The sequence below is a fragment of the Vanessa cardui genome, chromosome 30 (assembly GCF_905220365.1).
Source record: "Vanessa cardui chromosome 30, ilVanCard2.1, whole genome shotgun sequence".
Classification (NCBI taxonomy): Eukaryota; Metazoa; Arthropoda; class Insecta; order Lepidoptera; family Nymphalidae; genus Vanessa; species Vanessa cardui.
This window is the reverse complement of record NC_061152.1, coordinates 1-27,382: the sequence shown is the minus strand read 5'-3', so window position 1 is coordinate 27,382 and position 27,382 is coordinate 1. Positions and strand designations below refer to the sequence as shown.

General features: G+C 39.4%; 1 protein-coding gene and 1 pseudogene across 1 annotated transcript in view; one reads left to right on the top strand and one right to left on the bottom strand.

Moving 5' to 3' along the window:
• Positions 1–22,426, top strand: part of LOC124542155 (protein toll-like) — a 40,923-nt gene extending 18,497 nt beyond the window's left edge. Inside the window, exons 2-10 of the mRNA XM_047120090.1 lie at positions 6,830–6,914; positions 7,887–8,049; positions 9,378–9,633; positions 11,848–12,102; positions 17,640–17,803; positions 18,198–18,595; positions 19,171–19,273; positions 19,625–19,927; positions 20,078–22,426. Coding sequence (XP_046976046.1) covers positions 6,859–6,914; positions 7,887–8,049; positions 9,378–9,633; positions 11,848–12,102; positions 17,640–17,803; positions 18,198–18,595; positions 19,171–19,273; positions 19,625–19,927; positions 20,078–21,538 — 3,159 coding nt within the window. The 5' untranslated portion in view covers positions 6,830–6,858 and the 3' untranslated portion in view covers positions 21,539–22,426. The remainder of the gene's footprint in view (positions 1–6,829; positions 6,915–7,886; positions 8,050–9,377; positions 9,634–11,847; positions 12,103–17,639; positions 17,804–18,197; positions 18,596–19,170; positions 19,274–19,624; positions 19,928–20,077) is intronic.
• An 823-nt stretch (positions 22,427–23,249) lies between these two features.
• On the bottom strand, positions 23,250–24,960 carry LOC124542154 (annotated as a pseudogene).
• Positions 24,961–27,382: the final 2,422 nt, after the last annotated feature.

Sequence of the window (27,382 nt, the reverse complement as noted above, 5' to 3'; positions counted from 1 at the left end):
TTTTGATCTATTCCAACAAAAGCCGGCGAAAGTTGGACGTAGTTTACAGATAGGTCTGAAATTAATGCAATACTTCAAATTATCCTGTTAAATTATTTATAACCAATTTCCACGCGGGCGAGGCCGCAGGCAACGGCTAGTAATGGCATGTTTACGAAGCAACATTAAACAAAACATCCTAAATCCTTATTAATCTGAGTACCTTAAATACATTTTGCATTTTATATACGACTGTTTGGATCATATCATATAAAATAATGTAATTGAAATGAAGATTTTCGAAGATATTACCGATTTTAAGTACAGGACAAAGCGGTTTATATTACTTAATCAAAATAAAAATAAAATCAATGATAATCATTGTATGTGCACTAGGAGTAAGGATAAGCTTATAATGCCAAGTTTCCGACTCCGCAAAGTCAATAAGTCCTTGGGGCAAGGTATCCGTTTCTATAATAAAATTCCGCAGACATTTTTAACTTTGCCGTATCGTAAATTCAAATCGTTTGTTAAAATACATTGGTAAAAAAGGCATATTATTCGATACACGATTTTATAGATGATAAAAAAGCGTGGAGTTAATACCTTTTGACCACGCAGCATATATTAATTTAAATAATTGTATTTAACTAACTAGACTTTGTATTTTTTAAATGTTGAAAAAGAGTAACTACTGAGTTACTTGCCGGTTCTTCTCGGTAGAATCTACTTTCCGAACCGGTGGTAGCTTCACTTAATTGTAAAATGACGATTCAAAAGTGCTTGTAAAAGCCTACTCGAGTAAAGTTTATTTTGATTTGATTTAATGACAAAAATCTATGAATTTTATCTACAAAGACATTCTGTAATATATTTAGTATCAACACTGAACCCGTGCGAAGCCGAGTGTGTCACAAGTATGGCATATATATATATAGATAGGAAAAGTAATATGAATTTGTAATATTCGAATTTGTTTAGTTACTATTGTTGTTTCCAGCTGCGTGTTGTGTCGTACACAAGTCGAAGATACAACAATACAGAACTCTCAAAGTGTCCGCGTAGTCGGTTAGTATGTGGATTCGTTTTAGTATAATATACATCAAATACCAAGACCAGAATAGCGTATGAATGCGATCGTAAAACATAAATAAATGAAATACACCGATGATCGGGCTCAGGCCGGGGCGTGACGTGTTGCGCGGAGGCCTTGCGTTTTCGACTTACTTCCGAGTTAGTGCCCTGGGGGGCAAACTTCAACTTCGATCGAGCTGCAACTTTTGACATACATACAACAACAACAGCCTGTACATTCCCACTGCTGGGCTAAAGGCCTCCTCTCCCTTTGAGGAGAAGGTTTGGGACATATTCCACCACGCTGTTCCAATGCGGGTTAGTGGAATACACATGTGGCAGAATTTCTATGAAATTTGTCACATGCAGGTTTCCTCACGATGTTTTCCTTCACCGCCGAGCTCGAGATGAATTATAAAGACGAATTAAGCACATGAATCAGCGGTGCTTGCCTGGGTTTGAACCCGCAATCATCGGTTAAGATGCCGCGTTCTAACCACTGGGCCATCTCAGCTACTAACAGATTCTACTACAAGCTTTATATCGCAATCGAATCGAAGCGCAATACGTGAAGGAAAACATCGTAAGGAAAACTGCATGTGTCTAATTTCATCGAAATTCTGTCACATATGCAATCCACCAACCCGCATGGGAACAGCTTGTTGGAATATGTTCCAAGCCCTCTCCTTAATGGATGAGCAGGCCTTAGCCCAGCAGTGGGAAATTTACGGGCTGTTACTTCACTTTTTTCTTTTGTAAGTAGAATTTGGTTCTCAGACCGCATCCATTGCTATAATATTTGTGGAAGCGCTAGAGTCAATTAGAATGCAATGCTTTATATTACACATTATCTGTTTAGTATCGGTACATAATCGGTTTTATTCAATTTTGCCGATAATACATGTAAGTCGTGTCGTACTATAAAATGTTATGTTCCCTTGGCTATCTGTATTGAAATGTTATACGCGTGTTCACGGCGCGGTGATCTCGCGTAGAGCTCGTCCCGAAGAAGTCATTCCACGAGAGAGAGCAATGCTCGTCGTTAGCTCTATACTGGCTCAAGACGATTTAAGTACGAATGTAATCATTTGCGTAGTGGTAGGGCTTCGTGCGAGCCCCTCTGGGTTGTTACCACCTACCCACAGATATTCTACCGCAAAACAGCAGTACTCAGTATTTTTGTTTTTCGGTTTGAAGGGTGAGTGAGCCAGTGTAACTGCACTAGGGTTGCTGGCGCATTGATGGTATAAGGGATGATTAATTTTTCTTACAGTGCTATTGTCTATGGACGATGGTGACATTTCTCATCAGGTAGCCTATTTGCTCGCCCGTCAAAGGATGCAGTAAAAAATGTCTAGTTTTAAGTCTATCTGTAATCTATTTGACATATGGGTAATTCTACGATTCTAGACAATACGGCCACGGAGAAAAGTTGCTGTTTTTTCATCATAAATAACCAAAAACAGTGGGACACAAGTTAAGTTTAAAAAAAAAAACAATAAAAAAAATATTGTTCTATTTTTCTTTCATAATACTTAAATATATTTATTACAGTTTGTGTCTAAAATACTTCAGTTAAATCACTGATACACAGAAAGTAGGCATCGTTACCAATTTAAACTGAAACCGACAAGGAACAGGCCTGGGTAGAGACTTTTTAAGACTTTATAAGAAATTTCCGATGAATATACTTTAATTAGGCATTTCAACGTAATGTTATTTAATAAATAACATTACTCAGTATTGTTGTGTTCCGGTTTGAAGGGTGAGTGAGCCAGTGTAACTACAGTCACAAGGGACATAGCATCCTAGTTCCCAAGGTTGATGGTGACAACTTACCATCAGGTGGCCTATATGCTCGTCCACCAACCTATACCATAAAAAAAATAAAAATAAAGTACAATAAGGTGATGTGTTTAATTGCAAAAAAAATTCAATATATAGAATAACATTTATATGTTAAGCTGTTTGTCGCATAGGTTACCTCTTATCGTAGAATTACCCATATATATACTACTCATCATATATATACATTAACATTTGTGGGGATAAGTAGTCATGATCCTGATATCAGGAATATGTGATTGCAGTCTTAATTAAGATCGTGAAACATCGCGTTTGCGTAAATAGCATTTATCGAAGGTCCGTCGACGCGGCTTGCAGTGCAGAGAAATGGCCTCAGTCGACACACGAGAATAGAGCGTTACGTCGTCACGCGACCTTTCCCTCTCACTGAGTAATTACAATTATATTTTATTATTGTTTTAACTGACAAGGGATTTTGAATAACACTGATTCCTTGTCATTTAATGTATCCCACCAAAAACATCAAATGTAAAAAAATGCCAAGTCTCTCGATGCAGTCTTTCCATCGTAAAAAGTTTTGAGATCTCATAATAGCCAAGTCCTATTACAAATTATTTTGTAGTTATAAATCAACTGATCCGAGATAGCACAGTGGTTAGAACGCGTGCATCTTAACCGATGATTGCGGGTTCAAACCCAGGCAAGCACCGCTGATTCATGTGCTTGATTTGTCTTTATAATTCATCTCGTGCTCAGCGGTGAAGGAAAACATCGTGAGGAAACCTGCATGTGTCTAATTTCATGGAAATTCTGCCACATGTGTATTCCACCAACCCGCATTGGAACAGCGTGGTGGAATATGTTCCAAACCTTCTCCTCAATGGGAGAGGAGGCCTTTAGCCCAGCAGTGGGAATTTACCGGCTGTTGTTGTATAAATCAACATTTGGTAATTGTATCAATAGTTTTCTTTATATTATAATTATAGTGACTTGGCAATGAGCACAAGTTAAAAGCTGCTTGCTGCCTGGATAGATTTGGATGTGGTATCGTTCGAATCATTGCGCACGTTATATTTGAATAGGTACACAAAGCTCTTTTGAATCGTCCTATTAAAGAATTGAATTAAACGTAAATCTACCACCGACTTAGAAAGTAGACTCTACCGAGAAGAACCGCCAAGACCCTCAGTAGTTACTCTCTTTCACTGTTTTACTCACAGAGTATATCAGTAAATAACGATTACATTTTTATATATCTTGCCCAGAAGTACATAGATACGAAGTCCATGCTTTTTATTATCTTTACTATATTCTTGTATTTTATGAGTAATACGCCTTATTCAATATATTTGATATAAATTAATTTAAATATTATTTTCAATTAGCGCAGATTCTTTTATTTCATAACTACTAACATAACATTGTCTAATACATTTGAAGAAAAAGAAATAATTATTTGTTATTAATTTAATTCTTAATTTTTAACTTTATTTACACCTAGCTTTTATTTTATTTTGTTTTGTTTTAGTATTATACTATTTAGTTAATATTTTAATAGTATCATGTAATCGCACACAAACAAATGCCAACAATGCTGTATACACCTGTAAAGGCAAATCATACTGGATTGTATATTTAGTGCATTCTAATATTGTTAGTTATTATGATAAGTTGATGGTGTATCTTAATAATAAATAAAAAAAATTGAAATAGGTATCCCAGAGATTCCCTGATTCTTTGGAAAGTAATGTAACCCACGAGCGTTGGTAATCCTGAACAAGAAACATTAAATTTTCTTTATGTTCAGTGGCGGATTTATAAATCTGCCGCTAGTAGGCTAGAAGGCTATTAAATTTTTGCCGCCCCTACTTTTTTTGCAACATTCATGATTTGTGTTCTATCGTCCTCATTACATCGGTTTTTTCCCGTTATTAGTATGATTATGAACTAGGTGATATTTCTGTCAGTTACTAGATTATTTTTCCAACCCGCTATGTAGTGACGAGTATACGGATTGCGGGCGTAATGTGTATACACATAATTAAAAGTTTATTTTTTATTTCTGTAAGATAATAAAAATATTAACTAAATTTGCCGCCCTCTAAATCTGCCGCCCTTGGGATCCAGCCTACTTAGCGTATTAGTAAATCCGCCACTGTTTATGTATCAAATCTATAAGATTTATTTTAGTATAGTTTTAGATCAGAATTATTTGTGGAACGCTTTCGTACATCGTAATAGCACTGTTATTATATAAAAGTAATGTTTGGTTCGATCAGATTACGATGAAACGTATAAATCAAAATACACATTATTCGAGCTTATAAAAAGCTAAAATAAAACAGTAAATTTCCTATTACTGGGCTCAGGCCTCCTCTTCCAAGGGTCAGTGGAATACACATGTGGCAGAATTTAAAATTAGACTATAACAGTTTTCCTCACGATGTTTTCCTTCACCGTCCAATAAGAGATCTTATTATGCACATGAATATTCAGTGGTGCTTGCCTGGGTTTGAACTTGCAATCATCTGTTAAGATGCACGCGCTCTAACCATCGAACCATCTCGGCTCATTTACCACAAAAAAGTAGTAGTCGGTAGTAGGGGTAAATGAAGGACATGCAAAAATATGTTTGATTTGATAAAAACGTATAGTACGACACAACTCAGATGTAGCATCGGCAAAATTCGTAAAACCGATCACATCCGAATTGAGTACGCTCTCCCAAATTATCAATATTTATTTCTCATGTGAGTATGATCTTTACACAAACGTAATAACTTGTAATATCACATGACCTAATATATTCGTCAATCTGACGCGTCGCTTTACACGCACTCGCTGTCTCGGGTCGAACTGACGCGGGAATCTATAGCGACGAATAGCGTCGAATGGCGCGATAGGGAGCTGTTTCTGTTGGTTGTGTAAATCGGCAGTAATCGGTGTCATTGCATTTTCCGATGCTACATCTAAGTTTTGTTGTACTATAAGTGAACAGACGAGCGGACTTTCGCATTACAATGTTAGTGGGCGCATAAACTATTTGCGTTCGTGCGTGATAATCATTTTTATGGCTCGCGTAGATAACTCTTGCGTCGGGTAAAACCCGGGCGGTATGCAAAGATAAAAATATTTTTTTAGATTTAAGCTCGTTGTAGCGAGTTTAGTAGACTAGCTCAGCGTCCCGGCTTCACGCGGGTACGGTAATCGTCTGTATATAATTTAGCGTACATAGATATGTAATAATACATCTATATATCTATGTATATACTTGGTGGTAGGGCTTTGTGCAAGCCCGTCTGGGTGGGTACCACCCACTCATCAGTTATTCTACCGCCAAATAACAGTACGCAGTATTGTTGTGTTCCGGTTTGAAGAGTGAGTGAGCCAGTGTAACTACAGGCACAAGGGCCATAACATCTTAGTTTCCAAGGTTGGTGGCGCATTGACGATGTAAGCAATAGTTAATATTTCTTACAGCTTTATTGTCTATGGGTGATGGTTACCACTTACCATCATATACCATAAAAAAATAAATAAAAATAAAATATTTTTTCTAAAAAATAACACCGACTTCAAAGTGATAACTAAAAAGTAATAAAATAATTTGATTTAAACACGTATTATTGAAATCGGCCGATCGTATGTAAATATTTCTACATTTTCTTTTTACTCAAAATCGTCCTGAACAGACGACGAACTTCAGGAATTCTTTGTATTATTATGTTCTACTTTTAAGGGTGAGTAAGGCAGCGTAACTACAGGCTTAAGGGTCATAAGATCTTTCCCAAGGTTGACGATGTGAGAAATGGTTAAAGGATCAGATGGCCCATCGGCAAGTCCTACCTTAATCATACGAAAAAAGCATTGTTATTATATATGTTCGTTTCTACTGCATTCGACACGTGTCAGCAAGTTTTGTATTTTATGTTACTTCTCATTTGTTAATGCTTATATTGTCTTGTTACAGAAATGCTGAGAAGTAGCCGGTGATGCGAAATGACGGCATGGCTGTTGGTGTTCATGGCGGCGGCGGCGGCGGCCGACCCCCAGATGTGAGTGCACACGATACGTTCTCCTGCCCCTATTGATTTGCAAAAGTCAGCTAAGATGGAACGATAACAACTATAGTCGTAATCGCGCATTTTGGGTGTCGTACCTTGACAAACACTGATGTAACGACCAATCAACGGTTCTTTTATTACTAAAGTTATTAATTGCGGGATATTTACCATGTTTTTTATTTTTATTCAGTGGAGCTCGATATCTACGACATTATCTACGAATGTCTTGTTCACGTAACATATAACTTTAGTAATAAAAATAACCGTGTTAATTTAAAATATTATATAGTTCTTTTATTTCCTATACTTGTGCTAAAAAACATTACCCGCCAAGTTTCCTGATTCAAGGTAAACAGGAAGTCGGGGTACTTCTACTGCTTTAGGTTTTGATTCCCTTCGTAAATTAGCAAGGCGAAATAAATTGGCATACATGATTAGAGAGAATTAGAGATTATGTTTCCAATGATTGCCGGCGTTAGAGGGACCCTGGGCAAGAATATATTGGCCACTCGGCCCACTTAAGGAAATCAAAATCGGGTGTTAATTTTTTTTTATCCTGAACCAATGTGAACGTGTATTAAGAATTCTATCTTTCCTTTAGCGTGACCCAGAGCTAACGACGTGTACGTAGAAAGTTATATAGCTCCTATTTTTTGTATTTTTTAAATTTTTGGGGGAAGTATTTAACCTCCACCAATCGCCCCTCCAAATTTGGCGCGCTGGGCCGTCGCTCCATCACGCCCCTCCCTAACGCCGGCACTGTTTTCAACATTATACCTCTACGCGTTCCTGAAAAAAGCTTTTCGTTAAGACAAAACTAATAAGGCTTCCTTTTTTTCTTTACATATACGGAACCCTAAAACGGTTGCGTGTGTTTATAGGCGCGTGAGAAGTTCTACTTTTTCGGTGTAATTAGAAACAGCGCGAATGTTTCGAAGAAGTTTCAATCGTCCTCTTCCGCAGGAGCTTCTTCGATTTGGGAAGTAACTACTGGAGCGGGCCGGAGCGAGGCTGCGCCGCCGAGGAGGGCGCGGGGCAGATGATCCTCAGCTGCACGCTGCCCAGCGCCAACCTGACGCTGTACGTCGACAGGGCGGCGACCATACTGAAGATCGTCTGCGAGAAGGTTGGGCTCCTCTCCCGGCACTGGACCGTGACCCCCCCCCCACACGTTCCGTTTGTGTGTGTGTACGCGTTCAACTCAAAAACTACCCAACGGATTTTGACACGGTTTTCACTAATAGATATACATAATAGGAAAATTATAGTGAATGTTGAATTTGATGAACTCATTCTCTCTAAGACTTTTTTTATGGTATAGTTTGGCGAAAGAGCATATGGGCCATCTGATGGTAAATGGTCGCCATCACCCATAGATAATGACGCTGTAAGAAATATTAACTATTCCTTACATTGTCAATGCGTCACCAACCTTGGGGACTAAGATGCTATGTCCCTTGTGCCTGTAGTTACACTGACTCACCCTTCAAACCGGAACACAACAATACTGAGTACTGTTATTTGGCGGTAGAATAACTGATGAGTGGGTGGTACCCCTCGGAAGGGCTTGCACAAAGCCCTACTACCAAGGATAACGTGGAAAGTATTTTTTTATAGCTATAGTAGTAATTAGATATCTAAATGTAAAACTAGTAAGTAAAACTTTACCTTTGACCTTAGCTAAGGACATTCTCGAACAGTTCGCCCTTCAAACTCAAACTCGAATTCCTTTATTCAATATAGAAGTATAGCACTTATTAATGGTCAAATTAAACACCATCGTTCCGGAAAAGGAAACACCCTGACCGGAGAAGAACCGGCGAGAGCAACTCAGCGGGTCCATTTTTGTCTCGTTTATTATGTAGACGAGTGAAATAGCCAGGAGGCGATCGTTTCATGCCCAAACTTCAGATACAGAACCTTACCCAAAAATCCGGTTATCAGATTAGTACTGCGACGTCACGAAGACCTCCGTGATCGAGTAGTGTGTGCACTGACCAGTGTATTGTGTATTCATGGGTACGCCACTCCGAGATCCCGGGTTCGTCGGGCCGAGTCGATGTAGAAAATTCATTAATTTTCTATGTCGTCTGGAGCCTGAGAGTTTGTGGTTTGTTACTTCTGATTGTCCACAACACAAGTGCTTTAGCCACTTACATTGGGATCAGAAGATAAACAAAAAAAAGTCACAATTAATAATCAAATCAAAATAAACTTTATTCAAGTAGACATTTACAAGCACTTTTGAATCGTCATATTACAACCAAGTGAAGCTACCACCGGTTCGGAAAGTAGATTCTACCGAGAAGAACCGACAAGAAACTCAGTTACTCTTTTTTAACATTTAAAAATTCAATGTCATGTTTGTTAAATATATATAATATGTTACACTATCCTATGTATTGTGTTTAGAAACAATTTCCCCAATAATGTGGTTTCATTATTCCACTGCAGAACAGCACGCTGGTGTGCGACGAGCTCCAAGAAGCGAAGCCCTACATCGACAGGTATATAGTGAAGGGCGCCGGCGGGCAGCTCGGCTACATGAGCGTGGAGACGTGCCGCCTGTCCCGCGAGAGCCTGGCGTGCCCGCTCGGCGCGCTGGGCGCCACAGGCGCGGCGCTGATGAAGCTCCAGGGCGTGGGCGGGCGGCTGGAGCGCGACCACGTGCGCGGCTTGAACACGACCAAGTTCAGGATGTACGACGTCGGTGAGTTGTCCAATAGACGATACGTACTCCCTACAGCGCTGCGTGCTAGCCTTGAGCTGTGATGCTATGTTCCCAGTGTATATGCGTTACACTGGCTCTCTCACCCTTGAAACCAGAACAACAATACTTACTATTGCTGTTTGATTAGAATATGTGATAGCTATCCAGGAGCGCAGATGCCCTATCGCCAATTAAACACCACCACCAAATATAATGTCTTTTATTTGTGGTAGAAAATTCAGTATTTTCATGAGCTGTTTACGTCAAAATCAAAAATTATTTATTATGTTGGGCTCGTCAAAAGAAGTTTTAGTAAAGTAAATGTGAAGCTACCGCCGGTTCAGAAAGTAGATTCTGCTAAGAAGAACCGACAAGAAAGTCATTAGTTACCCTTTTCATTTTAATTACAAAGTATGTCAACAACAACAACAACAGCCTGTAAATTCCCACTGCTGGGCTAAAGGCCTCCTCTCCCTTTAAGGAGAAGGTTTGGAACATATTCCACCACGCTGTTCCAATGCGGGTTGGTGGAATACACAGTACAAAGTATGTCAGTAAAGTACAATTATATTTTTATATATCCTGTTCAATAAATATTATGTCCACGCATATCTTGTGTTATCCTTATCTATAATTTTTTTTATTTTATATTTTTTAGGCCAAGTTAAAAATAGTTGTACAGTGTTATTATATATACACAGGTATACAAAAATAGAGTGACTACTGAGTTTCTTGCCGGTTCTTCTCGATGACTGTATACCGAACCGGTGGTAGATTCACTTAACATAGTTATTAAGTGACGATTCAAAAATACTTGTAAAATATCTTGTAAATCCTACTAGATTTTTTTTGTATAGGTTGGTGGACGAGCATATGGGCCATCTGATGGTAAGTGGTCACCATCACCCATAGACAATGACGCTGTAAGAAATATTAACTATTTCTTACATCGTCAATGCGCCACCAACCTTGGGAACTAAGATGTTATGTCCCTCGTGCCTGTAGTTACACTGACTCACTCACCCTTCAAACCGGAACACAACAATACTGAGTACTGCTGTTTGGCGGTAGAATAACTGATGAGTGGGTGGTACCTACCCAGACGGGCTTGCACAAAGCCCTACCACCAAGTAAAAAAATATACTTTGATATTGATTCTGAACTGAATTCTGAACGACTACATTGATGAGAAAGGATGTATCGAACACACAGACACACATAGCTTCACATACGATATGTTCCTCGCGTGTTTTGAAATGATAAATTAATTGTTATTGCGATAAGCGGCGACCCCGCTATCGGCGGGTCGATTTCCATAACGCGGTTCGCGTCACGCGCGCTGTAATTAGTGTGACGATAAGACCTTTCGGCTATCCCGAAGATTCGCTACGTCCGGCGTCATTCCCGCAGACAATATTATGATTGACCTATAACCTTTCTTTGGGTATTATTTCCGGCTTCAAACTACATCTAATCAAAGAATTCGATTTAGAAAATGATACTCATAGCATTGGTATAAGCAACAAGCACAATATGGTTACTCCTGTTACTCGACTGCATAGAGTCAGTAATAGGATAACAGTACAACAGAATCTGAGAGCTGAGACGGCCCAGTGGTTAGAACGCGTGCATCTTAACCGATGATTTCGGGTTCAAACCCAGGCAAGCGCCACTATATACATATATGTGCTTAATTTGTGTTTATAATTCATCTCATGCTCGGCGGTGAAGGAAAACATCGTGAGGAAACCTGCATGTGTCTAATTTCATCGAAATTCTGCCACATGTGCATTCCACCAACCCTCATTGGAACAGCGTGGTGGAATATATTCCAAACCCTCTCCTTCATAGAAGAGGAGGCCTTATCTCAGCAGTGGGAAATGTACAGGCTGTTACTTTAATTTACTACTTTACTACAACAGAATCCCAGAAAGCTTTCCGTTGACAAATTTAAAGAAATTGTTAAAGTAAAGTAAAGAAAAGTAACAGCATATAACTTCCCACTGCTCGGCTAAGGCCTCCTCTACCAGGTCTAGTGGCTGTACTAGGCCGTAGATCTTGAGGTACTGGGTTCAAACCCCTAATCGATAAATAGCTCCAGGGTTCGTAAGAAAAATTGACGGTGAGGCATACTCAGTATTGCTGCTTGGGGTGGTATATATTAAGAGGGTGGTACCTTGGTATATTTAATCGATTCATACATTTCTATTGCAGATGAAAATATAACTGAAGTCCCGTACGAGGCCTTGTCGCTCCTCCCGGCGCTCAGGAGTTTCTCCATGAAGGGCGGTTCCCTGGTGCTGAGGCCGGATCAAGAGGCGCCCGTGTTAGGGGAGCTGGTGACGCTGGAGCTGGCGGGCGGGGGCCTGCGGGCGCTCCCGCGGGGCGCCTTCCGCAACGCGCCGCGCCTGCAGACGCTGCTGCTGTGGGGGAACAGGATCGAGCTCGTGCACCGCGACGCCTTCGAAGGTCAGTGCAGGCACACAGACAGCACGAGATTTGTTTTAATAGCTTGACTGTTATTTATGAATGTAAAGTACCAAAATACGTGAACAATCGACGTGTTGTTTTTCCTATAGTAAAATTCCACAGACATTTTTAACTTTGCCGTTTCATAAATATAAATCATTTTGTAAAAAGACATTGGTGAAGATGGCATATTATTTAGTACGAGATTACGCAGACGATTAAATAGCGTGGAGCTAATACCTGTTGACTTGCAGGCAGGATATATTACAAATATCTATAATTTTATTTAGCTAGCATGACTGTCAGTTTCTTGCCGATTCTCCTCGGTTGGATGTACATTCTTTCATTCGGTGATTGCTTCACTTTGTATAGTTAGTCAATGACGATTCAAAAGTGCTTGTAAAAGCCTACTTGGATAAAGTATGTAATGAAATGACATTTCATTATTCCAAATTTGCTGCGCTCCGCGCGTTTTTAATCTGTAACTGAAAGTCAGTTTGCCGCGCATTTGATGGTTGAATGACAGAATGACGGATAACGTTTAGATTTTTTTGAATTTTGATTTTGTAAGAAAATAAAAAGATATAATAGAAGAGGCGATATTAGTGAACTTTAAATGTCGTTTCTTTGTATTTTCAGGTAAGATAAATGTATAATTCTAATAGTTTAATGATAATTGTTATAATATTGTAAAGGCGTGTTAAATAAAACAAATCTTTGTATTTTCAGAGAAACAATTTTGGTTCATTTTGAGCATCCTCAGTAACCTATCTTATAAAACGACATTTTCGTTAACTAAAATGGACCGGCTGCAATTCGAATTTACGATGATAGCCTCAAATGATGGCAAATCTAATATATTAGCCATAACTTCAATATCTACAGAAGAAGGAAAATGTTATGTTTTACCTGAGGAGCTGAAGCCGGTGACTCATCATACATATATTATCAAGATGAACACTTTCTCAAAAATAAAAAACAGCATAAAGAAAAGGCATCAAAGTAGAAAAATATGGATAAAATTGGATGAAGATCTTAAGAAAACATATCTAGATGAAAAAGGTAATATGCAATTTTTAGATCAATATTTAGAAGAAATGAGCTTAAAACAACCAGTAGACAAAAGTGACAATTTGCAATATATCTTGGAAAAATTAATAGAAACTACCACGAAGAAAGAAAATCAACATAACCTAAAACATATTTCAGAGAAATTTATTATTGAAAAATTCACAAGTAAGAACCCTAATGCAATGCAATGGATCGATAGTTTTGAAAAAGAATGTGAGCGCTTTAACATATCAAAAGATGAAACAAAAATAGACATATTGAGGTTGTTTTTAGAAAAATCTTGTTTGGATTGGTATAGCTCAATGACCATAAAACTTACAATAAATGCACAGTGGACTGAATGGAAAGACAAATTTTTAGAAACTTTTAAAAACCGAGGATGGGATATAGTCACATATGCTCTTGCATTCAGATATAAAGAAGGACTACTAATTGATTACGCTATAAAAAAAGAAAGACTTCTACTAGATATAAATAAATCTATAGACTCTAAAACAATGATAGATCTTATTGCAACGGGTTTACCTGGGTTTATATTAAATAAATTAAACAGGGATGAACTCAATGACACTACTGATTTGTTCAATGAGATAAGAAAATATGAAGGTATGATGTACAAGAAAAACTCAACTACAATAAAAAGCGGTACATTCCTTTATAAAAATAAAACTAATGATAAGAAGCCATGTAAGACCTGTGAATCTATGGACAAAGGAATTAGATATCATCCGGAGGAGTCATGTTGGTTCAAGAAAAATAAAAATGAATCTGAAAAGGTTTTTAAACCCAGGAATGTAAATAACAACTCCATAATTGAAGTAGATATAAACACTGAGAAAAAAAACGAGTAAGTACACCATTAATCAAGATCAAACTTTTACTAGAAAAAAAATTAGAAGTGAGCGGCATTTATGATTCAGGCTCACAGATCTCTTTAATAAATTCAAGACTGATTAAATTAAAAGAAAAAAAGGAAAATGTGAATATAGCATATATGAAAACGGTTAATGGTGTGAAAAAAACAGATGGCTTGATAACAATAAAAATAAAAATATTTGATATAGAAGAAGAGGTGGATGTGTATATAGTAGAAAATGATGATTTTGATGATTTTATAATCGGATTGGATATGATAAAGAAATTCAAATTGACCCAAAACGAGGACTTGAAAATAGAACAAAAGAAAATAACAAATAAAATAGATGAAATGTCTAAAGATAACAGAAATGAAGAAAATAAAATAAAAACATTTGCAATAAATTTTAATGAACACATAGAAACAGAAGAATTTGTAAGTGTGACAGACCATTTAGATAATGAAAAGAAAATTGAGATAGAGAAAATATTAAAGGAATATAAAACAATTTTCGCTAAGGACAAATATGATATAGGATCAGTCAGAGACTATGAAGCTCACATAGATTTACTAACAAATAAATACTGCAGTAAAAGACCATACAGATGTACAATAGAAGATAAATTAGAAATCGAAGAGCAAATATCCATGTTATTAAAGAATAATTTAATAGAAGAATCCTACAGTCCTTTCGCCGCTCCGGTGACATTGGCATTTAAAAAAGGTGAAAATAGAAAATCCCGCTTATGTGTAGACTTCAGGGAACTGAATAAAATTGTTGTTCCACAAGCTCAACCTTTCCCATTAATAGATGATTTGATTATTAAAACTAGAAATTGTAAGTATTTTACTACACTGGATATAAACTCAGCTTTTTGGGCTATACCACTACGGGTAGAAGATAGAAGTAAAACAGGATTTGTGACGCAAGATGGCCACTTTCAGTGGACCTGCCTTCCTTTTGGCTTAAAAACATCACCAGCTATTTTTCAGAGAATTTTAAGCAATATTCTAAGAAAGCACAATCTCACAGGATATTCCGTCAATTATATTGATGATATTCTTATATACTCAACCACCTTCGAAGACCATATAAGACACATAAGAAATGTATTAGAAGGAATAATAAAAGAAGGTTTTAGATTAAAGTTTAAAAAATGTATGTTTGCTTCAGACTCAGTAAAGTACCTCGGGCACGTAATTCAGAACAACTCAGTAAGACCACTAAAAGACAATTTGATCTCAATTAAAAATTTTCCAACTCCTAAGACACAAAAGAATATCAGACAATTTTTGGGAAAAATAAACTTCTACCATGAATACATACCAAGAAGCGCAATTATTTTAGAACCGTTACACAATTTATTAAGAAAAAATGAAAAGTTTGTATGGTCAGCGAAGTGTGAAGAATCATTTAATCAAATAAAAAGATATTTATGTTCTCAACCTGTGTTGGAAATATTCGATAAAGACTTACCAATAAAAATCTTTACAGATGCCTCTTTAGAGGGTATTGGGGCAATATTAAAACAGACACAACTAGATGGTAAAGATAAACCAGTTGCATATTTTTCAAAAAAACTAAACGAATCTCAAAAACGAAAAAAGGCTATTTATTTGGAATGTTTTGCTATGAAAGAAGCGGTTAAATATTGGCAACATTGGCTAATTGGAAAACATTTCACTATTTACTCTGACCACAAACCTCTAGAAAACATGAATATTAAATGCAGGACAGATGAAGAATTGGGTGACCTCACATATTACTTATCTCAATATGATTTTACAGTAAAATATATACCTGGTAAAGAAAATATAGAAGCAGATTGTTTGAGCCGAAACCCTGTATTAAAATCAGAAGATAACAAGGAGGAAATATTGAAAATAGTTAATTTAATACAAATGAAAGATATAGTTGAAGATCAAGAGAAAAATGAAACAATAAAAGAAAAGAAACAAAATTTACTACAAAAAAATAAAATCTATTATAAAAAAATAAAGAAACATGAAAAGATTATACTCTCAGAAAAATTTAGTAAAGAATTAATAAAAAAGGTGCTTGAAGACTATTGTCATATTGGAATTAGACAATTACAGAAAAAAATAAGTCCAATATATACAGCTAAAAACCTAACAAAAAATATAATCAATATTTGTAAAACATGTGAAATATGCATAAAAAATAAATCAAGATGTCAAGGAAAATTTGGGTTAATGTCACAACTGGGACCAGCGACCAAACCATTTGAAATAATGTCAATAGATACTATAGGTGGCTTCGGGGGATCTAGGTCCACAAAAAAATACTTACACCTTTTAGTAGACCACTATACAAGATATGCTTTTATTACAACTTCAAAAACACAGAATGCAAATGACTTTATAAAATTAACAAAGAAAGTACTAGAGACAGATGAGATTGGAATAATTCTGACAGATCAATATCCAGGCATCAATTCAATAGAATTTAAACAACATTTGCAGGAGAATAACATTAAACTAATTTTTACAGCTGTGAATACACCATTCTCAAACGGCTTGAACGAACGATTAAACCAAACAATTGTTAATAAAATAAGATGTAAAATAAATGAGAAAAATAATAAGAGAACATGGACAACAATAGCAAGAGAATGTATAGAGAAATATAATGAAACAGACCACTCTGTTACAGGTTTTGCACCAAAATATTTACTGGACGGAACAAATGTTAGTATTCTACCAAATGAAATGAAAACAATAGAAACCGAAGATAAGTGGATTGCTGATAGAAGATTAGCATTAGAGAATACAATAAAATCTCATAAGTACAATAAGAAAATATTTGATAGAAATAGGAAAACGCAAGAGTTTGAGATAGGAGACAGTGTATATGTAGAAAACGGAAATAGACTGCATAGAAAAAAATTAGACGAATTAAAAATAGGCCCTTTCAAGATAATAGAGAAAATATCAAATTCCATTTATAGGATTGACACTGGCAACAGGAAAACAGAATCAACATTATTTCACATTACAAAATTACAACCTATCACAGCAGATGAGGTAGAAGAAAACGAATATGAGGATAACTTCTAGATTATATTATTTAGAATTTTCGTTTATAGTAGATTAGATTATTTAAAATTTTCGTTTATAGTAGGTTATATTATTTAGAATTTTCGCTCTTAGGGGGGGAGATGTAATGAAATGACATTTCATTATTCCAAATTTGCTGCGCTCCGCGCGTTTTTAATCTGTAACTGAAAGTCAGTTTGCCGCGCATTTGATGGTTGAATGACAGAATGACGGATAACGTTTAGATTTTTTTGAATTTTGATTTTGTAAGAAAATAAAAAGATATAATAGAAGAGGCGATATTAGTGAACTTTAAATGTCGTTTCTTTGTATTTTCAGGTAAGATAAATGTATAATTCTAATAGTTTAATGATAATTGTTATAATATTGTAAAGGCGTGTTAAATAAAACAAATCTTTGTATTTTCAGAGAAACAATTTTGGTTCATTTTGAGCATCCTCAGTAACCTATCTTATAAGTATATTTAGATTTTGTTTGGTTGACCTCACCTCAGAAACACGTAGACCTGTAATGATGTGCTGTGGTCTTCCAGGTCTCCCTCATCTCGTGAACCTGAGTTTGAACGTGAATCTCATCTCTCATCTGCCGGGCGGCGTGTTCCGACCCACGCCGCGCCTCGGCCGGGTCGACTTATACGTGAACAGGCTCACGCTGATCACGAAAGACCTGTTCAGTGGCCTGCAGGAGCTGAAAGAGGTGACGACGCTTATTTGATACCCTTCTAACAACAGCCTGCTGTCCCACTGCTGGGCTAAGACCTCCTCTCCCTTGAGAAGGTTTGGAACACACATGTTGCAGAATTTCTATGAAATTAGACACATGCAGGTTTCTTAATGGCGTTTTCCTTCACCGAGCACGAGATGAATTATAAACAAAAATTTAGCACATGAATGTTCAATGGCTCTTGCCTGGATTTGAACCCGCAATCATTTTAACTTGTCAGCTCTCGGTGCCGCTTGCAAACTTCCTCTTATGTCCTCATTTCTCACTCTATCCATTCGCGTAACACCACACATTCCTCTCAACATTCTCATCTTCGCTACATGCAGTTGGCCTGCCTATGGAAAGATATAACTTGTCTACATTACAGATCTTAATATTCGACAACAACGCAACACTGAGACTAGAGGACCGCAGCTTCGCCAACCTGCCGGCGCTGCGCACCCTCAAGCTGGAGAAGAGCGCCATTGCAGCGCTGCCCGCCGCGCTGTTCGCCAACACGACCGCCCTCAAGACGCTCTCCCTCAAGGGGAACAGGATCGCCGCGCTGCCTGAGGGTATATTCTCGCGCCAGAAGTTGCTCCGGTTAAACCTGAGCAACAATACCATCAGCGCGCTGCCGCCGGACGTGTTCGCCGACCAGGATACGCTGGAGAAGCTGGAGCTGCAGCGGAACGCCTTGGCGAGCCTGCCCGAAGGCCTCTTCGCTGACCTCAAAAGCCTGAAGGAGTTGGACCTCAGCGATAACTCGCTGAGGAATTTGTCCAAGTGAGTTATTTACAATAAGTATAAACTCTGATCCCAAAGTAAGCACTTTGAAGTAACGACGGCATCACAAACACCCAGACCCAAAACGGCAAAGACAAGTAATGAACTTTTTCTACATCGACTCAGCCGGGAGTGGCGTAACACATTAAAACCGGCGCACACACCAAAATCAAAGTACACTTTATTCAAGTGGGCTTTTACAAGCACTTTTGAATCGTCATTTAACAATTAAATGAAGCTACCACCGGTTCGGAAAGTAGATTCTACCGAGAAAAGCAAGAAACGCAGTAGTTACTCTTTTTCAATATTTAAAAAAAATACAGTCATGTTAGTTACAATTATTTAAATTAATATATCCTGCCTGGAAGTCAACAGGTATTAATTCCACGCTTTTTTATCATCTACAAAATCTTGTATCGAATACCACTCGACCACGGAGGTTGTTTTCTACAAACTTTTATTGATTTCATGATATGTAGTCCAATCCAACGGTAGGAGGGGCCAAGATAAACGATACTCTTAAAAGCTCTTTTGAATCGTAATGTGTATTAATAAGTATTGTAATTCCGTTTCAGCTTCGTGTTCAACGGGTTGAGCAGCCTGACGGAGCTGTCTCTGGCCGGGAATCGAATCGAGTACCTAAATGAAGCCGTGTTTGAATTCACACCCGATTTAGAGGTGAGGCCTCTGTGCAAATACCAGTGATACGGCAGATGTCCTGCCTGTGTATGTCCACTTTATTTCTACCATAAGAAAACCATAGTTCATGTCAGTCACAGTAAGAAAACCTTCGTGAATTTTCAAATTGATTCCTTTATCGAGACTCAAACTCTTAGTACCTTTTGAATCTAAACGTCAAATCATTGCGACGCAATATATCACTCTCGATCGGTAAAGCAGATCGCTCGCACTGAGCACGCGAAAACAGATCTTAAGGTTTGTCACCTTAAGATCTGTTTTCGCGTAACACCACACAAAGGTTTGTACCTTTTCTTACCTCGACTATACGTATAATCGTCTAATTCGCAGTCGCTGTCACTAGCTCGCAACAACATGACGATATCGAAGGAGGTGAACAGCGTGGCGTACTACTCGCAGCCCGCCTACGCGCTGGGCGGCGCGGGGGGCGCGGGGGGCGGCGGCGCGGGGGGCGCGGGGGGCGCGGGGGGCGCGGGGGACCTCGCCGTGCACTCGTCGCCCTTCCGGCGGCTGGCGCGGCTGCGGCGCCTCGACCTCGCGCGCAACCGCGTGGCGCTCGTGTGCGAGGACTGGGCGCGCATGTTCCACCTCGCGCACCTCGACCTCTCCTACAACGACTTCACCACGCTTACGGTACGTGTGTAGCGCTTGTTATATATAATGTGTAAGGGATAACCTACCTGGACGGGCTTGCGAAGCGCCCCCCCCCCCCCCCTTCAGTCAATTGAAGTTTGTATGATGTTTGAACGCGTGATGTTAAATAAGCACACGTGTGAATCGCAGGACGTGGACATGGACTTCCCGACCAACGTGACGGTCGACTTCCGGCACAACCGCATCCAGCAGTTCCGGCCCAACATCGTCCCGCCCGGCGCCGACGCGCCCACCTTCCTGCTCGACGACAACCCCTACCGCTGCGACTGCCAGCTCTACCACTACGTGCGCAACCGCCGGAGCGGCCGCCGGATGGCCACCATCAGGATCGGCGGGGCGCAGTGCTCACAGCCCGCCGCACTCCGGGGCGTCAGGCTGGCGGACCTGCGGCCGGAGGACTTGACGTGCGACGTCAGCTGCTCCACTGGCGAGCTGCTGACGGAACCCGACCGGCCCGGCAATGCGAGCGCCTGCTCCTCGTGCACGCTGCGCCCGGACAGCGCCCGCCTCGAAATGACCTGCAGCAGCATCCCGGCCGAGCTGCCCCCGCTGCCCTACGGCGTCCACGACACGCACATTAAGCTGAGCCGCGCGCAGGACCTGTCGGCGCTGCCGCCGCGCGTGACGCTCGTGGACCTGTCGGCGCGGGGCCTGGCGCGCGCGCCGGCGGCCGCGGCCGTGGCGCTCGACCTGTCGCACAACGCGCTCACGGCGCCGCCGCTCGAGCTGCTGCGGCGCAACTGCACGCTGTACCTGCGCGGCAACCCGCTCGACTGCTCGTGCGCGGCGCGGGCCGGCCTGCGCGCGCTGAGCGAGCTCCGCGCCCGCGTCGCCGACTACGAGGCCGTGACGTGCGCGGGCGGCGCGCCGCTGGCCGGCGTGGCCGTGGCGCAGCTGTGCGCCGCGCGCGACGCCGCCGTGCTGGGCTCGGCGCTGGCGCTGCTGGGCCTGGCGCTGGCCGCGGGCACGGCCGTGGCCTACCGGTACGCGACGGAGATCCGCATCCTGCTGCGCAAGTGCGGGCTGTACTGGGCGCGCGAGGCGGGCGGCGAGCCGTACGACGCGTTCGTGTCGTTCGCGCACCAGGACGAGGAGTTCGTGGCCAAGCGGCTGCTGCCCGGGCTGGAGCGCGGGCGCGGCGCGCTGCGCGTGTGCGTGCACTACCGCGACTGGGTGGTGGGCGACTGGATCCCGGCGCAGATCGCGCGCTCGGTGCAGCAGTCGCGCTACACCATCATCGTGCTGTCGCGCCACTTCGCGGCGTCGCCGTGGGCGCGCATGGAGTTCCGCGCGGCGCACGGCCGCCAGCGCGCGCTGGTGCTGCTGCTGCCCGACTCGCCCGCCGCCGACGCCGCCGACCTGGCCGCCGGCCTCGACCCCGAGCTGCGCGCCTACGTCGCCACGAACACGTACGTGCGCGCCGACGACCCGCTCGTGTGGGACCGCCTCAAGGACGCCGTGCTGAGCGGCCGGAAGCGGGCCGGCGCCGCAGCCCCGCCCCCCGAGCCGCCCAAGGCGCCCGGCGGGCTCGACGTGCAGCTCGAGAACGGAAAGCTGGTCAACAAGGCGCTCGCTGCGCCCGCCGTCTGACGAGAGGCGACCGGTGCCCCGCTCGCTCTGTTTAATGTGCCTTCGAGTGACCTCTAGCGGGTTATTCCTTTAATGATAAGCAATAGTAATGATCTGTTTAATTGATATTATGATAAAGTGAAGCTTTAACGACGTCTCGAAGTAATGAATGCTCAGCTGTAGGACTTATATTATGTAATGCAATGCAATCGCTCTGATAGTCAGTAAGTTTGTACGAGATAATGTTTATTAGCTGCTATGTTATTTAATGTATACAGAGCTATATTATATCCCCTCGCCTTTGATCATTCCGATGGCAGGAGGAGTCACATAACCGAAACTTGGATTCAAGTTTCCATACGAATGTGTGTGTGTGTGATGGGACTCCAATAACAAGTTTCAGACGAATCCATATTGAATACCACAGATTATATTCAAGTTTAAGTATATATGTCCTTACTACTCCTGCCATTGGAATGAACCAGGGATGTTCTGGCGCTCCTTAGCCGACACTAAAACCGATAATAAATATATTTATAGTGATTTCGTTCTTCCATATTGTTATACATAAAGAGAGTAGCTAATTATATTAAAAGTTGAGTTACTTCTGTGTGATTGTACCTGATACTAACTAATAGACCGAAATTGAGACGCCCGTAACGTCCCTGAGTTAAATATAGGAAGCAAATGAATATTTGTCTGAGAGGAAACCGTGGGATTAATGAAATATATCAATCAATATATATGTAATTTTGATAGTTTCTTAATTATGAGTGAAGCTACCACCGGTTCGCACTGCAGATTCTGTTGAGAACCATTAAGCAATCGATTTTTATTTTTGTATTTTTTTTTTTGATGATATTAATTGTGTATATGTGTTACTGTGTGATTGTAAGCGCCGTTGGTAAATAATAAACTTTTTATAAACCGATGGAATGCATGAACGGGGCAGATTGTTCTTAATATAACTTTAAACACTTTTTATTTATGAGCTCTGGAAAAAAGCGATACGCGTTACTCCTCATGAGGAGTGGGGAGGGGTGGAGGGGTAGGTGGGGCTAGCTAGTGCCCCTAGTTTGCCGGAATAATCATACTTTTATTACTATCGATATACAGCTATTGCAGTAATAATATAGTTCTTGCAATCTACGAGTGCGCGTCGCCCTTAGTTGTATGAGTGACCAATCTGTATACGCGTCAATGTAGGCGTAAAAGCGACCGTGCGTACGGTTAGCAACCAAAAATTCATTGATCAAAAATCAATAAATTAATTATGGATTTTACCTATTTTTATATATTTTTTTTATTTATTTATTAGGAGTGGTCAAAATGAAAAATAAACAAAAGCGTTAAAATAACTATTAATTTACATTAATAATAATAAATAATTACAGGTAGAAAATTAAAATATACACAAAATAAAAAGTTCGTTCAGTTATTATTAATAACAAAATAACAACAACAACAATAGCCTGTAAATTCCTACTGCTGGGCTAAAGGCAACCTCTCCCTTTAAGGAGAAGGTTTTGGAACATATTCTACCACGCTGTTCCAATACGGGTCGGATTGGTTGGAATACACACGTGGCAGATTTTCTATGAAATTTGTCACATGCACGTTTCCTCACGATGTTTTCCTTCACCGCTGAGTACGAGATGAATTATAAAGACACATTAAGCACATGAATCAGCGGTGCTTGCCTGGGCTCGAACCCGCAATCAATGGTTAAGATGCACGCATTCTAACCACTGGGCCATCTCGACTCCCACTGGGCCATCTCGACTAATAACAAAATAATTTAAATTATATTACTATTTTCATCAAACATTTCTATCCTGTCGCTGTCATCATTTTCACTTTCATTGTCGCTGTCATCATCTTCACTTACATTTATAATAAACTGGAAATCATAGTCGAAATACTTCATGTATTCTGTTTCAATTTTTTCAACGTGCTTGCATGTATTTCGCCAGGTGGTTTGATCTATATTATTTATGCATTCATCTATTAAATTTTGAACAACGGTCATGGTTTGGCCTATATTTTTTGAGGCAATTTGGTTTTTTATAATACCCCATATATTTTCAATCGGGTTAAGCTCTGGGTGATACGGAGGGAGTCTTAAGATTTCGAAACCTTTTTTTCTTATAAAGTCATCTATTTTAAATGTTATAAAACGGTCCTTGTTCTTTTTAATTAGATCATACAGTTCAACTTTTTTAAAACGATTATCAAATGAGATACCATTCTCTGTCAGCCACTTTTGCATTTCCCCTTTACTGGAATTAGAGGTCGGTATTTTGCTGCTTCGAGTATTGTGATAAGAAGCGTTGTCCATAACAATAACTGACTTCTCAGGTAAGTTTGGCAATAACTTTTCATTAAGCCATTTTGTATAATTATCATGATTCATGTTTGAATGATAATCTCCTGATGTAGATGCAGCTTTGTAGACTAGCGAAGCATTAGGCACAAAACCGTCGCTGCTGCCTGCATGCACTACAATAAAGCGGCTTCCTGTGCTCAGTTTCTTTGAAAACTGTTTATTGCCTTTGGGGTCATTGTTTTGAGGCAACCAGGTGTTTTGCCACACGTGAGAAGTCAAAACATATGTTTCGTCAGTGTATACAATAGGACGACCTTCCGAACGATACTGAAAGATCTTTTTTAAAAAATTTAATCGCCAAAGTTGAATCTCATGTCTTTCTTGTAATGCTTCTCTGTTGTTCCCAATTTTTCTCCATTTGTAGCCTAATTTCTTTAATATCGAACGTAATGTATTTAAGCATCCATCAAACCCAATCTTTTCTCTCAAAACTGATTACAATTTTGATAATGTTAGTAATTGCTTTTCTACAATATGGAAATTTTGCACAGTAGTTCGAATGATTTCAAGATTCATGTTGTCTAAATTAAATTTATTATTTCTCTTACGTCGTTTTTTCGTAGGTGAAGTAAAACTTGCAGAAGTAGATGGCAGCTCTTTTTCTTCTTTCAAAATTGTAGTTACAGTTCGTTCACTAAACCCTGTAGCTTCAGCAGTACGTTTCCGTATATTAGCCAAAGGACTCAAATCGCAATGATCCATATTGTTCGCTTTCATAAAATTATACTCTCCTTGAAGAAAGTGGTACACGCGGGCAATAATGGCGCGTCCCTGCGAATAGTAGTAAAGTTACATATTGGTAACTACAAAAATATCAAAAAACAATTATAAAAATAAAAAAACTTACCTCGCTATGAATTATTTTACGTTTTCTTTCACATTTGAGGTTTGACATGCTGACCGTACTCCGTGAACAATAGTGACGCGGAAACAATAAAGACAAGTTACCCGAGTGAAGGCTCACTCGCTACTGATCGCTCCGTCGGTTACACACACTAACGCAATTATGTGTTTACGGTTACAAACACAAATAAAGGCCACGCGCGCTCGCAGATTGCAAGAACTATATCGATATAAGCTATATTTGTAATTAGCGTACAGAGAGTCATCGGGCATAGACTACTTTGACATAGACAATAGTATAATCACTACAGATGTTTGGAAATGCAAATGAACTGAGGAGGCTCATTTTTGGGTCTAATTGTGGTTCAAAAATCTACAGGACTCGATAACTTCGAATCGAAAGTATAATTTTGGTCAAATAGGTAATCAAGGTTTTTTTTTTTTTTTTTCTTTTCGTACCCGCTTCATGCGTAAATAACATATCGTAAAATCAGACTTCTTGGTTCATGCGCATTTCTCGGTCTGTTTTTTTTTGTGTAATAACTGGACTACTAGTGAGGACTGAGGCGTCGAGTTGACGGCAGCGGGCGGCCATCTTGTATTCATGGTTACGTTTAAGGTTTCCCGCGCACCTCTTTATGCGACGAATCGCTAATAGGCTATTGGACAATGCGAAAAATAAATTGTGAATTATTGTAATCAGTGTATATTATGAGTTTAAAAATGGTTATTTACTAACGAAACTTGAAAATAATACTTAATTTATTCAAAAATCCATAAATAAAAATGCAAACTTTCAAACGTTTGTCACGTGACATAAAACGCTCCTGATTGGCCGGGCTTATGATGAAGTCACTTTCTTGTAAACTTTGCTTTTATACTATATGTACCACAGATTTAAATACAGGAAAGTGACGTCACCGACCCCATTGCAGCGCCATATTATCCAAGTAGCGTTTTTGCGCGCTATTTAAATATGGAATTTTTAATATGATATTTTTCGGCAAATATGTTCAAGAAATACAAAACACATCTTTTAATGGGTTCCTTAACTTCTACTAAAAAATATTAAATGCATTTTAAAAACCAGTCGAAAAGCCTATTCCCGACTATCATTATACTTTTGTGGTTGGATTCATTGATCTTTAGGGCGATATTGAAGAATTTATCTGTGTATTTACACAAATTTGTTAATTATCATTTAACTATACATTCACTGATCTGATGATTGGCAATAAAATACCTATTAATATTATAATCCTCCTTAGATAAATAAAATGTTGTAATATGAGATATATACAGAACCTTTGTACTTTTTACACGGTCATAGACTGATGTTTTGTGACGCTGTGTCGGCTCAAAGTCGATTAAATGTGTTTGTAAATATATTGTATTTTATAATAATTTACATGGAAGATAATACACTCATTTTTAAAAAATATATTTGTTTTTTTATTTATACCTAACACTGTGTTTCTAAATGTGATCACCTGTATGTGGGCTCTGAAGCTATGGGATGGGTGGAGTTGTGGTCAGCGCCACGTGAGCCACGAGAGCGAAATGTATATTAATATTATAAATACAAAAGGAACTCTCTGTCTGTCCATCCGCTGCTTTTCCACTTTTCCTTGGCCAAACCGCTGTACAACACAATTCAATGAAATTTTGTATGAAAAGAGCATAATTTCGAGAGGTCTGGATGATAAAATAAAATCAAACTTGATAATAGTTCTGTCTAATGTTTGTATATGTTTTTCAATCCCTCGCAATAATGTGATTATTATGCAAAGTGACTGATAAGAGAATCAGTAAAAGAAAAGGCATTGGCATATGGCCTGCGTTTGAGCTCGTAACAATTTGAGCAATTTGAGCACTTTGTCGTTTAAAAAATCAGAAAATTTAGCTACAGTTTGTATCCAATAGGATTTATGCAACACAAATTTTATACAATTTTAAAAAGTATTGTGTTTTGACCGAAGAAGTCCTGATATCAATCATGTTTGTCCTTAGGCTTACACATAAATCCATACTCATGTCGCTTAGATCTTCTGTACTGCATCTCATATTAACTATAACTACAGTCCGTTGACCGTTCACAGTTTTTGTACGCCTGACAGTGACATCTATCCAAAAAGCTGCGCGTTAGGTTGGCATTATACATATACGTGACAGATACGCGAAGTAATGATACCTGCTAATAAAAAAAAAAAATCCCGTATATTGGAAAAATAAATTATACATTTGGAAATTTTTAATTTAGAATTATTAATTACAAGTTGAATCGTTAAGGTTGAACGGTAAAATTATGTGTAAGAGTAGTTTAATTATTATAAGTTTTTTTTTTATTTCCTGTTTACCATCACCACTTGACTGTATACCGGTTAAAAATATAATTTTATATTTGGCTCAGGTACAAAGAAAAAAGGATTATACGTGTATTTATGTAGGACACGTAACTTCATATGTCAATATGAAGTAAGCATTCCATCACATAGCATAATTTCCTAATTTAACGCAAGGGAGTTTAGAAACTAGTTATAGCAACACATTGCATAAGTTCGACAACTTAATAGCGGGACGTTAACTGCGAACGAAGTTGAATGTGAATCTTTCCTAATACATCTCGTTACTCGTAC